The following is a 13,217-nucleotide window of genomic DNA, read 5'->3' as shown; positions in this document are numbered from 1 at the left end:
TTTGTCTGTGGCATGTTTTGTTTTCCTTTAGGGCAGGAGTCATTTCAGTTTCTATGTTACTGTATGATAACTACCACATACACATTTGTAGTCGGAATTGAGGAAAATTTTATATTAATAAATTTGCATAGACTAAGTGATACTTGATTTTGTGTTTGGGGGTAGGCGATAACACTGAACTGAGCCCATTCCATCCAGGACCGCAACCGGCTATAAAGTGCATTATTCAGATTCATAGCATTTGAATATCCATTATGGTGCCCTTTTGAATAATTAGTGTTTTTTTTCCCCACCCTTTTCCCTTAAGGTGCTTTAAGATTTTGGTGTCTGTTCCAATCTGAGCCGCCGACCACAGCAAGAAAGAAAGGGCAGTGTCATGGTAGCCAGTTCTTAGTTGCTAGAGAAGTTAGGTCACTTAGTTATGAGGTCAATGCATTTTTGTTCTTAGTTCAAAACGATAAGTATTCTCATGACTTTAAGTACTCGATGTGCTAGTTTAGATTGCTCTTTCCTGTGGAACTGAAGTATATTACAATTTTTTTTTCTTTTTATAAAGAATGTCTTATTGCGCCGTTTTTGCTAGACTGAAAGTTTCCTCATCACTTGGTGAGACCCTCCTCTAATTCAATCTTTGTCTTTTGTCTTTGCTGCCTTGCAGGGTTGGTACAGTAGGCTTCACTAACTTAGCTGCAACTCAGAATTTCTCCTCCAGCACCTGAGTAAATGCTGATGGTCTTGTGGAGAGTGGATTAAGAGTACGAGCTAAGTTCTCAATCCCAATTAAGAAGCGGAGGAAAATTTAAACTGTCTCCTTCAAAGTTTATCACAACCACCACCATCAAGACAGCAAACCAAAGGACAAAGACTTTGACCTGCTGTGTTGCTCTGTGTAGTCCAGTTCACGTATGGTTTACAGACTTGGCTGGGGTTACTAATGAGTAAATAAAAAGCTGGACACTTCTGTTATTGGACACTTTGATTCACAAAGGTACCAAAATGAGGGCTGTACTGGAGACAGCAGACATTGCCATAGTGGCCCTGTATTTTATCCTGGTCATGTGCATTGGTTTTTTTGCCATGTGGAAATCTAATAGAAGCACCGTGAGTGGATACTTCCTGGCGGGGCGCTCTATGACCTGGGTAGCGATTGGTGCCTCTCTGTTTGTGAGCAATATTGGCAGTGAGCACTTCATTGGGCTGGCAGGATCTGGAGCTGCAAGCGGATTTGCAGTGGGCGCATGGGAGTTCAATGCCTTACTGCTTTTGCAACTTCTGGGATGGGTTTTCATCCCGATTTACATCCGGTCAGGGGTATACACCATGCCTGAATACTTGTCCAAGCGATTTGGTGGCCATAGGATTCAGGTCTATTTTGCAGCCTTGTCTCTGATTCTCTATATCTTCACCAAGCTCTCAGTGGATCTGTATTCGGGTGCCCTCTTTATCCAGGAGTCTTTGGGTTGGAACCTCTATGTGTCTGTCATCCTGCTCATTGGCATGACTGCTTTGCTGACTGTCACCGGAGGCCTTGTTGCAGTGATCTACACAGACACGCTACAGGCTCTGCTTATGATCGTTGGGGCGCTCACGCTTATGATTATTAGCATGATGGAGATTGGCGGGTTTGAGGAAGTTAAGAGAAGGTACATGTTGGCCTCACCCAATGTTACTTCCATCTTGTTGACATACAACCTTTCCAACACAAATTCTTGTAATGTCCACCCTAAGAAAGACGCACTGAAAATGTTACGGAATCCGACAGATGAAGACGTTCCCTGGCCTGGATTCGTGCTTGGGCAGACCCCGGCTTCCGTGTGGTACTGGTGCGCTGACCAAGTCATCGTGCAGAGAGTCTTAGCGGCTAAAAACATTGCTCATGCCAAAGGCTCTACGCTTATGGCTGGCTTCCTGAAGCTTCTGCCCATGTTTATCATAGTTGTCCCAGGAATGATATCCAGAATACTGTTTGCCGATGATATAGCTTGCATCAACCCAGAGCACTGCATGCAAGTGTGTGGAAGTAGAGCTGGGTGCTCTAACATTGCTTACCCACGCCTGGTGATGAAGCTGGTTCCCGTGGGACTCCGTGGCTTAATGATGGCGGTGATGATTGCAGCTCTGATGAGCGACTTGGACTCTATCTTTAACAGTGCCAGTACCATATTCACCCTCGATGTGTACAAACTCATCCGCAGGAGTGCGAGCTCCCGGGAACTAATGATTGTGGGGAGGATATTTGTGGCTTTTATGGTGGTGATCAGCATCGCGTGGGTGCCAATCATCGTGGAGATGCAAGGAGGCCAGATGTACCTTTACATTCAGGAGGTGGCAGACTACCTGACACCCCCAGTTGCGGCCCTGTTCCTTCTGGCAATTTTCTGGAAGCGCTGCAATGAGCAAGGGGCTTTCTATGGTGGAATGGCTGGCTTTGTTCTTGGAGCGGTCCGTTTGACACTGGCCTTTGCGTACCGTGCCCCCGAATGTGACCAACCTGATAACAGGCCAGGCTTCATCAAAGACATCCATTACATGTACGTGGCCACCGCACTGTTCTGGGTCACAGGACTCATTACTGTCATTGTTAGCCTCCTCACACCACCGCCCACAAAGGAACAGATTCGTACCACCACCTTTTGGTCTAAGAAGAGCTTGGTGGTGAAGGAAAGCTGCTCCCCAAAAGATGAGCCGTACAAAATGCAAGAGAAGAGCATTCTGAGGTGCAGGGAGAACAGTGAGGCCGTCAACCACATCATTCCCAATGGGAAATCCGAAGACAGCATCAAGGGCCTTCAGCCGGAAGATGTTAATCTCTTAGTGACCTGCAGAGAAGAGGGCAATCCAGTGGCTTCGTTAGGACATTCAGAGGCAGAAACACCAGTAGATGCTTATTCCAATGGGCAAGCAGCTCTTATGGGTGAGAAAGAGAGAAAGAAGGAGACGGAGGATGCAGGCCGGTACTGGAAGTTCATAGATTGGTTCTGTGGCTTTAAAAGTAAGAGCCTCAGCAAGAGGAGTCTCAGAGACCTGATGGAGGAGGAGGCTGTTTGTTTACAAATGTTGGAAGAGCCTCCACAAGTTAAACTAATACTAAATATCGGACTTTTTGCTGTGTGTTCACTTGGAATTTTCATGTTTGTTTATTTCTCCTTATGAACTTTTTAAGGATATGATGAGACACTAACTTAAGAAAATACTGGTCTTTGGAAAAACAAAAAAACAAAACAAAAACAAAACTTATGTAACTGTTGCATCTCTCAGGCATTGTTTACGCTATAGGTTTTAGCCAAATTTTACTTAGCAGAAAATCATCTATTTGCAAGACTTTATTTTCCCAGAGATGGATGAAAGTAAATTTTCAACCTAAATGAAGTGAAACGTGTTTGACAGACTGAATTGTGCAAATGTGGTTTAAAATTTTCCATACCAAAGTAAGGAGAGACCAATTATTCTCCTAGAACACGTAGAGCAGAATAGATGCTAAGGTTATTATGAATAAGGTATACTTTCTGCACTGCCAAATCTTGGTAGGCCTTCTTATCCTGAAGTAGACTTGCTCATTTCAGAGTTTTTTCTCTGTCTCTGTAATCCCTACTACCATTTAAAACTAATTCGTGGACATTGTGTAATCAGTTGTGTACTGAAAACCTAACTGATGTGCTTGGGGGGGGGGGTCCTTGTATCAGGACAGGTTAGTTTGTTTGCCAGGTTCATTTTGCTAGCAGGAGCCTGTGGATTTTGATTGCCAGAAGAAAGGAGGAAGAATGTTTGCCTGTAGCTGTTTTTGTACCACCAGCATTTGGAATGTTGGTAAAAAGTTTGTTCTAGTTCCTGTTTTTTTTTTTTTTCTTTTTCTACTTCGACCGAAGTTTAAGTGAACCGTACTCAAATGACCACCAACTCTGTCTTGATAAAAAGATATGTCATGATTGTATTGTCAGATGATAAGGGGAGAAAATGAAGTAAACATTGCTGATGATCCCCAAATTTATGGACCGAGTTAAAGATGTTTATATAGTTTGGGAATTAGCAGTCCTCAAGCAGTGTTTGAGCAACTTACGCTCAACAGGCGACTGACTATTCATACTCCCCTACTTCTCCAGCTTTGTTCTTTGTTCTTGTCATTTGGTAACGTTTTTTCTTAGCCACACACTTTCCCAAGTGGATTCAGTTGGAAGATATGTCTAGAAATTTGAAGAAAACTGTCACTGTGTTTGTGCTGGGTTGCCCTGCTTGATTGGATCATGAAATAGTGAAGCTGAGCTTTTGGAGGGAAAATATAATTCTGAGATCATATTGTATCCTTGATAAGTTTTTTTTTCCCCCCCCTAATTTACTTTTTTTTTTTTTTCTTTGAAAGACTTGCCATCTGTACACAGCCTCAACATTTTTAAAAAGTTACCTTGACTTAGAGCATGAGGAGGTTCCAGTGCAAACTTGGCATCAGTAACAGAAAACTGAGTGCATGCTTTGCCATTGGTAGATTGTCAGTGTAGTCTTTCTGTAGCGTGGATAGCATGTTAAAGAGGTGTCACGAATAAGAACTTCTGGATGTAGTATTATGTCTTGTGGAGGATATGCTATGACCTGTGTACTTATAGGACCCTCTGTCTTCACGTGGCATGGCACTCCCTTGCAGCCTTCATGGATGGGAATCTTTTTCACAGGCTGATTCCCCTTCTTTGAGGACAGGATACAAAAGATGTTAGAGAAAAGCTCTACAGATTACGAAATTCTGTGTCTGTGCTCTCAACATGGTCCTTTTTCCTCCATGACATATGAAGGAAACCAATTGTGTATCTACTTTCTTTGACTTTCCTGTAATCTGATACTTTTTAAATTGCATGATTTTATTAAGCTCGTATTCTTTAGAGAAAAGTATTACTTTTTTAGATACTTTTGTAGATTTTGAATCAAAACTCAGTCCTAATGACTTTAAATTTTTTGTATTCTATAAACGAGTTTCATTATGATGGACTTGTTTAGTCCAAAGTTGATTTTAGAAATTTATCAGGTAGCATAATGTCTTCCCGTCTCCAGGAGGCTTTCTGATGGACTGAGTCTGTAGATGAAAAAATAATTCATGTATGAATAGCATGATTTCTGAGAGCTTAGAGTGCCTTGTAGAGTTTTTTTTTTTTTTTCCTCAATTTCATTCTTACAGTTTATAAGCTGGGGGCCAAATAAATAGGGACCATCCTTTTCTTGTATGGAGGAGGCTGTGGCTCTGACATGTCCAAGATTACGAAAAGTCTATTGGGAAGAACAGAAAAACCATGTAGCCAAAGCTGGACTCCTGGTTTGTCCTCTTCTCAGAGGAACTATTTTTCCCTTTGAGACAACACTTTGGTATTTGGGAAAATAATAGGACCTTAGATTTTTTAAATTGGTATTAAGTCGCAGGAATTAAAATTTTCTTTGACTTTGAACATATTGCTGTGTAACTCAGCAAAGAGGATTGACACACTGGCTGGGCAGCCTTCTTATCCCTTCTTAGAGCATAAATTACTAGGTGGTGTTTATGTGAGTCTCCCCGCCCCCTTTATTTAATGTTGAGCCCAAATAGTTTGAAGTATTAGGACCCCCCCCCCCCAACCTTCTCTTTGCTGCTGTCTTAGTACGATACATGAAATACATCATCTTGTGTCTGTTTGTGTATATATAGCAGTAGGTCAAGTTTAGAGTACTAATGTCTGTAAATAAGGAATGACTATTAGCATATCCATTAGGATGTTTATTCTTGGCAGTATAAACATCATTCTGTTGAGACTGAAGTCCCTGAAGCTTGCCCTTATTATTGCTCTCCAGTAGTAGATAATGTGCTTGAATAAGTATGTGAATTGCTGGTTGCAGCTTCATTCAGGGACCATTGTTCAGTTTGTTTCTTTAGAATGATTGTTCATGGAGTGATACCTGGTCTGTGTTAAGCTAGCAAAATGTTCATACTTTACACTAAATGGGTCCTAAATGATGACATTTCATCTGTAGACATTAATATGTATATATTTTTATACTGGCTCAAGCTAAGGTTCAGAATTGAATAAGCATGAAATTGACTAAAATAGTTACCTCAGAGTCAAAATGAAGTGAGGACATTGGTCTTCAAAGGTAGAGAAAAAATACTCTCTGATCTGCTCTTAGTAGTATCCCCATTCCTTAGAGTTTTGTCCTTTCATGCAGTCTCAGTCTTGAGATTTGATGAGCAGAGCTTAGTACTCTGGCATGCAGAAGAATTATTGGGTCCAAAAATATTATGTTCTTTGCCCCAAGGTAGTAAGTGGGTTTGGAAATAGCTGGGTCAGTCTTTTTCCAGGGCCATTCTTTTCCTGGTGAGGTAATCACTCTTCTCTTTAGGTTAGGGAGGCAGCAAGCAGTAGGGCAGTCCTGTGTCCTGTGACCTACATTCCGCAGATCTCCTCTCGCAAGGCTTCCTCTTCACTTGGCTCAGAGCACCCGTTGTCTTTTTGCACAAAGAGCCTGGCCAGGGCTATAGTTCTTAGCATGTCAGGTAATTCGCAGGGACCTACATGGGAAACTTCACATTTTAAGAATTGATTGGGAGGCTGTCATTCAGTTCTTTAACCCGAGGCCGATTGGGAGTGGGGGTACTGAAAAGTCTCGTCTCAGTGTCTCCATTCCTCAGCCCATTGCTTTTTCTTCCCTGTACTTACAAGGTGCGTGGATCTTCCCCTTCCTCTTCAAATATCATTTAGTGCAGCCTATGGGTTATTCTCATTCTTTACCATCCTCCAGACTGGCGATATCATTGGCTGTTAAAAGGTTAGGCCCGTCAGTGTTCCCACTGGGCAGTATTTGGCTTACTTACTCTCCTTACGGTTTTTTCTCTGCTGTGTCGTTTTCATCTGCGGTGTGATGGTTAGAAGGGACCATATGGGTATGGAGTAGTGACCGCCTCACTGCCATTCCCCTGTATTGGGTTGAGAGATATGTGTAGACCATTCCTGTTACGTTATGTGACCACAGAGACTTTTCAGGACAGAGTTTTCCGAAGAAGTAAAAAACCAAAAAACAATCCTATTAAATGAGGTGCTGAAAAATACCTGGGTGATACAAACTTAACAAGTTAGGCAAAGGACAAACATGAACTTAAAATGTGCAGGCATAGAATTCTATTCAGTGAATTCTAGAACTTGAAGCATCTTGGCTAGTTTAAACCTTTCCCCATGTAGATTAGGATACCAGTAACAAGATCCAGCCTTTAAACCCTGGTTTGATGTTAACTATTGTGATATAGGAGTTTTTAAAACATATTTGAAATTGAAAGGACCGATACTTGATAGTGACACTTTAGTAGAAAAAATGCTTTTAGGCTCGTATTCGTAAGATTTCTCATTAACGAAGTGTTGAGTTGCATTAAGACATCTTGATGTTGACCTTAGCTTGAGCAGACCACAAATAGGGTAGATTCCTCTTCGTGGTGTACCCACCTACCATTTCGAGAGACTGGTCTTTCCCCCGTTTGTCTTCCTCACCTTGCTGTGATTCTTCATCTGTTCTTTCTTTTAACACTACTCAGATTCCTATTTTGATCTTTTCTCAGCTTAATTCACGTTCAGGCTTATTGCGATGATGTGCAAAAGTGCTGCTTTGCCCCAGTTTTGAAGACTTGGATCCAAATAATGATTCATTAACTATAGTTGTGTTTAAATATACTAAATTTCTATTAGCTTAAACTGTTAAATTCTCAAGAATGATTTTCTCAGACTCATGTTCACTAGTGTTCACTAATCCTAACAGCCCTGGTAATGCATCATTATTGTATTCTGAAAATTCCTTTCTTCAAAAATGAGGGAGGCAGCAATAGTTAAAATTCATACCAGTCCCTTTGAAAGGGTGGTATTTCAATACAGAGAGGAGTGGAGTTTGTCTCGATGGCCAGAAAGCCTTGTTCTCGCAGTGCTTAAGGGTAAAAAATTGGAACTACTCAGTTGGCGTATAGAGAAGCCCTTTTGTGCTCGTTAGGTAGGAAGCTGGATTATATAAGAAGCTTTGATTACTACACTTGGTTAGACTTGGTTGGCTTAACTCAGGGCTGCAGACCCCTTTTCCTCCATTAAGTCATTTCTCTTAATTGGAATGCTTTTTATCAAACTTTACCCTCTGTTGGAAGACTAGGTATTCAACTTCTTTTACTCTTAGAATTGAATTTAGCTAAGATACAAACTACTTACAGGCTTTGGCAGCGCTGAGACCCACACCGTTATTCACGGAGTCCTATAAATGTGTTTATTTAAACTTCTTTCCAGTGCTGGGAATAAGGCTTTAAACTACTGATTCACCTTTAAAGGAATGTTGTGAAAATTGATATAATTTATGTTTCTGTTTTCCATCTCAGATCCTTTATAACAGATTGGATTTAGTTTTTTTGTTTTGAGTTGTTCCAGTAACTAACAGCCTTAACCATGGATATATTGTCTTACTCAGAAATAAAAAAGGTTTGATATGTCTGCATTGTTACTTATTTCATATACTTTACTTTTTAGGGGAGGACCATAATCTGAAGCTTTTGATTTTAAACCAATAACCTTACTTTATGTAATGACTTTCCAGTGTGGTTTGGTTAACCTGGATTCACACTATGTTTGAAGAGAGGGATGCTAGAATACATAAGCAAATGAAGAGTAAGTCAGGACAAAAGCACAGTGGTCTCAGATTTTTCCTAGTGTAGGAGCAGTGGCTTTGCTCTCAGAAAAGCACTGTATCACAGTTGTTGCCCATGATAATGAAGCCACTCCATCCTCTCCGACCCCTGTCCCAAGTTTAAGATAGTTTACAGTCTGTGAACTCTGTCAATAAGGAAAATCCATTATTTCAGTGATTTCCGCAACAGCACAAATCGACAGTAGATAATCACGACCTTATTGGAGACTTATCTTTATCTTGGTAAATTCACCTTGTACTGCTGGAGGAAGGAACGTTTACTTTTTTAAAAAAATTGCCTTTGGATAAACTAGTCTGGATAATTTTTCAATATATCATTGTAGCTTAGACTTCTGTAAGTGGAATGAATGTTCCTTAATAACTCATTTTTTGGTTATAATAGTTGGAAACTGAAATTAAGCTCATTGCTCTTATTGAAATCCCAAGCTGGCGAAGGCCAATATATAGGGTATTTCGTAATATAATCAGCTTCTGAAATTTAGTGTTTTGTTTAGTGCCTTCTGGTTGCCAATATTGACTCTGCTAGTTTACACATTTCCCTTTCTTGATAGAATATACTTATTTGTTACAATTCCTCTTTTTAAATTTTGTTACAACTAGTTGAGGAAATACAGAAAAATACATTTATATTTACATACTTTATATGCAGCCTTTGTTTAGGTTCAAGGAAACCAGGTAGCTCTAATTCCTGTTACAGTTTAAATGTTATTTATTCATCTATATTTGTTTTATATCCTTAATTGAAACTATAAGGTTACTTATTAATTCTCTGAATATATTTTAACTATTGTTTTTCCAGTGTAGGTTTGATAGGCATATCTGAGAACATACATGTGACAGCAGTTTCACATTCCATGGTAGGTGAAAGCTTAAAGTAAAAGTCCATAGAAAGCACAAATCATGTTCATGCAGGTGTGTATCTCCACATGCAGAAAGCACAAGACTAACAGTATTTCTCAGTATCCCGCAAGTGCCAGTTGTACAGCCCACCAGGTGTTTGTCTCGGGAGTTGTGGAGGACCACAGTATTGAAAGCCCTAGACAATGAGGTATCCTGAGTTGTGGTCGTAAATGATAAGTGATTTAAAATATAATAATCTGAGTAAGTTTGTGCTACTTTGGTAGAGGGAGAAAAAACAGATATCAAGAATGTTGCAATTGTATTTCGGGGTTACTAGCAAAGATGGGGTCTATGGGTTCTTTCTTATAATCTGGAACTAAAACAGGGACAGACTTCTAGGCTTTTGGTGGGTGAAGAGTTTGACCAACTTTTGCTTTAAGCTGTAGAGCCATTGGTGTTATTATTATTTTATCTTAAATCTTTAGATTTTACCTGCTATGAGTAGTTCCCTGAAAACATGGAGAAATTTCACATTTTAACAGGGCAAATACTACTTGTCTTTAATTGTTGTGTAGGTTTGTAAGAGGTGAATGTATCTTTATTTTTTCATGTGCTTTACTGCACTTCATTTCAATAGAGCAGAATTCGATCCGAGTGTTCCTAGCATCAACCTAAATCTGACACACATCTGCCAAAGGAGCTACTTTGCTTGTCACAGCGGTTATGAGAGTCCAAAGGATTCTTGTACCTGTCCCATTCCCTGCTTCATGGTTAGATTAGGTGAAATCAGAATGTGCGTGCAGAAGAAAATGTGTTTTCTCGCACTCCGTATTGCCTTGGTCTTACCCCTTGCTTTCTTTACCTGAATAGTCCCAGTTTATCAAGAATGAATAAATAGTCTTTGTCTTGGATTTTGCCCATAGGTCAAAAGCTGTGACTCTCTGTGAATGGGAGAGAAGTGACTATGTTTGTTCCCACTCTCCTCTATTTTGTGTATTTATCTTCTTAAGGAAAGAGTTAGTCACCTTTGGTAATACATGGCTGAAGATTAAAGCTGGTGTAGACTAATGTCACATGTTTTAGAAGGGTTAACCGGAACACCTTTCGGGAGAGATTGCTCCTCTAGCAAAAGACAGGTGTGTTCCCTCAGTATTTTAGAATGTAAAACCTCAGGTTTGGGGGGAATGAGGGCAGAGGAGTGCCAGAAATGCAGGAAAAAAGGAGAAAGGTTTGAGGAAGGTCTTTGGCTTAGCAATGTGTGATAAGGCAAAGCAGTTAACAACCTGTTAGTCCTATATAGTATGTGTCTGTACCTTTAAGTATTGTTTTTAAATTTAAAATCCTTTGTAAGAACTTCCTGCTTTTGAAGATCCCTTTGGCAGAATATCTTTCATTTATAATTCCATGGAAAGTTGCTTTAATTAGTCTAGGTGAAAGTCGTCCTAGCAGTGTAAATATGTATAATTAGAATTTTCTAATTTCACTTTGAGATCTCTAACTTTTGAGTGGCAAAAACAGATCAACAGGTCTTTTGCTCATGGACTTTTCTGTGGCGTTGTTAAAATGCAAAAGCTTTATTTTTGTTAATAATGACATATTACATTAGTGTCAGATGATGATATGGAATCTGTTCCCTGCTTTTCCCCACCAATACTGCTTTGGTTTATAGATTGCCAACAGAGTTCAGAGATAACAGTGGGGATCTACCCATTCTTTGCTTGGACATCCCATTTTCTGTTGCCCAGACCTATGTTGGCAATCACATATGAACTACGTTATGCTTCTCAGTGCTTTTTTTTTTTTTTTTTTTTTTTTTGATAAGGTGGATATCAAAAATAGTTGCTGTGCAAAAGTTAGTAGTCTTCTTCAAGAAGAAAACCAATTCCTTTTCTAATATCCTGTGAAATCGCTTCATTCCTTTATTTTTAAGCCAAACGTCAGCAGAGTACTGCTGCTTTTATCTAGTACTTTTGATATGTAAGTATTGCATTTTGAAAAGATGTCTTCGTTGAAAATTGTTTTTCCCAGTGTCCTCCCTATTATGCTTTGTTCATATTTTCTGTTAGAGACCAGTCTGTGCACTGGGGGTGTGTATCGTGTACATGTATCATTTCGTCAATTATGCATTGTAGACCAAATGTGATTATAAATGAAGCTGTTGAGTTATTGGTGAGTTTTTGGAATTGTAAACTGATTTCCAGTGTACCCTTTATTGTCCACAGGTTTTTTTGTTTTGTTTTGTTTTTAAGGTTTTATTGATAGGGTCCATCTTCACATTGTACAATGTTTTAGTTGCAAGCAGAAAGTAGAATTTGGTATTAACCAGGTTATTTCCGTATCGAAAGGAATACAATTGAAATTGTAGATTTAGGATTGTTAACCATACATGACAATTCTAACTTGACTATTATTCTAACCTACTGTATACAACTGATTTTTTAAATTGTAGACATATATGATCTTGGTTTAATGTGTTTTTTAAAAAGTGTTATTGTTGAAAAAAATGGAAAAATAATGAAGCAAATCTGCTAAGGAGCTGTCAGTTTTCATTACTGACTCTGTAAAATACACTGTTCTTTGTGTACTGTGTGTTATTTTGCCAGCTGCTGCATTAGCCTTCAAAAGTATTTGGAAACTTCGGATGAACCTACATTTCTTGCAAAGTATATTCCTTTCTGTGGTATCTTGTCCTGTAACTGAAGTATAGTAATTATTTTATGGAAATGTTATTAGCACTTCTGTACCAACTTTGAATAAAATGAAAAATTTACATTTCTGTGACTTGAGTATTTTCAGTGTGAACACGTCTGCCCTCAAAAATGTACAGGGTTCTGTGCTGGAGTTGAAGAGGTGGTCCTTCACTGCCTTTTCTTTTTTCTCTTACTGCTTCTGTTTGGAAGTAATTTCAGATTACATGAAAACTATGGGGCATAGTATGAAGAATTCCAGAATCCTTTTCATCCAGATTCGCCGGTAGTTCACATTTTGCCACATTCGCTTTGTCATTCTCTCTTAATCATACACACTTTTCTGAACCATTTGAGTGTTAAGTTGCAGACACAGTTCCCCTCTACCCCTTAAGTACTTAAAGTATATTTAAGATAGAGACAGACAAGTCACTCATAAAATCACAATATAATTATCAAAATCTGGAAAGTAACAGTGATACAATATTTTAATCGGAAGTCTTGATTCAAGTGTTGCTATTCCAATAATGTCCTTTCATAACATTTTTTTTTAAAGTTTAGAAGCTTTTCTGTCTCTCCCCTTCAATTAGGCACAGTTCCTCAGTTTTGTTTTTTTTTTTTTCTTTCATGGTATTGACATTACTGAAGTTTAGAGCCCATTTTGAGAACGCCCCCACCCGATCTGATGTTTCCTTATGATGAGATTCACTCTGTGCATTTTTGGCAGGTATACGGCATAAGCAGTACTATGCCCTCAGAACTTCACAGCGGGAGGTGTGTGATGTATTATCCCATTATTATTGACACTAACCCTGACACTTGATTAAGATGGTGTCTGCCAGGTTTCTCTACTGTCAAGTTACTGATTTTCCTTTTGCCAGTAAGTAATTTGTGGGGAGATAATTGGAGATTATGTAAATAACTTATTCCTCATCGAGCTTGAACCCCTGATTTCAGCATCCAGATGTAGTTCTTGCCTGAGCGAAGTTATCACTAGGATGATGCAAAACA

At 39.3% G+C, this 13,217-nt stretch overlaps 2 protein-coding genes across 3 annotated transcripts in view; both read left to right on the top strand.

Annotated features, from left to right (window-relative positions):
• Nucleotides 1-12,291, top strand: part of SLC5A3 (solute carrier family 5 member 3) — a 34,572-nt gene extending 22,281 nt beyond the window's left edge. For both annotated transcript variants that reach the window (XM_082723218.1, XM_082723217.1), the window contains exon 2: nucleotides 659-12,291. In XM_082723218.1, coding sequence (XP_082579344.1) covers nucleotides 997-3,153 — 2,157 coding nt within the window. In that variant the 5' untranslated portion in view covers nucleotides 659-996 and the 3' untranslated portion in view covers nucleotides 3,154-12,291. The remainder of the gene's footprint in view (nucleotides 1-658) is intronic.
• The window catches only part of MRPS6 (mitochondrial ribosomal protein S6), a 66,124-nt gene that overhangs the window by 21,783 nt on the left and 31,124 nt on the right, over nucleotides 1-13,217 (top strand). The window lies entirely within an intron of this gene.

This window comes from Mustela nivalis (assembly GCF_964662115.1).
Source record: "Mustela nivalis genome assembly, chromosome: 1".
NCBI lineage: Eukaryota > Metazoa > Chordata > Mammalia > Carnivora > Mustelidae > Mustela > Mustela nivalis.
This window is presented reverse-complemented; position numbering and strand designations above follow the sequence as displayed.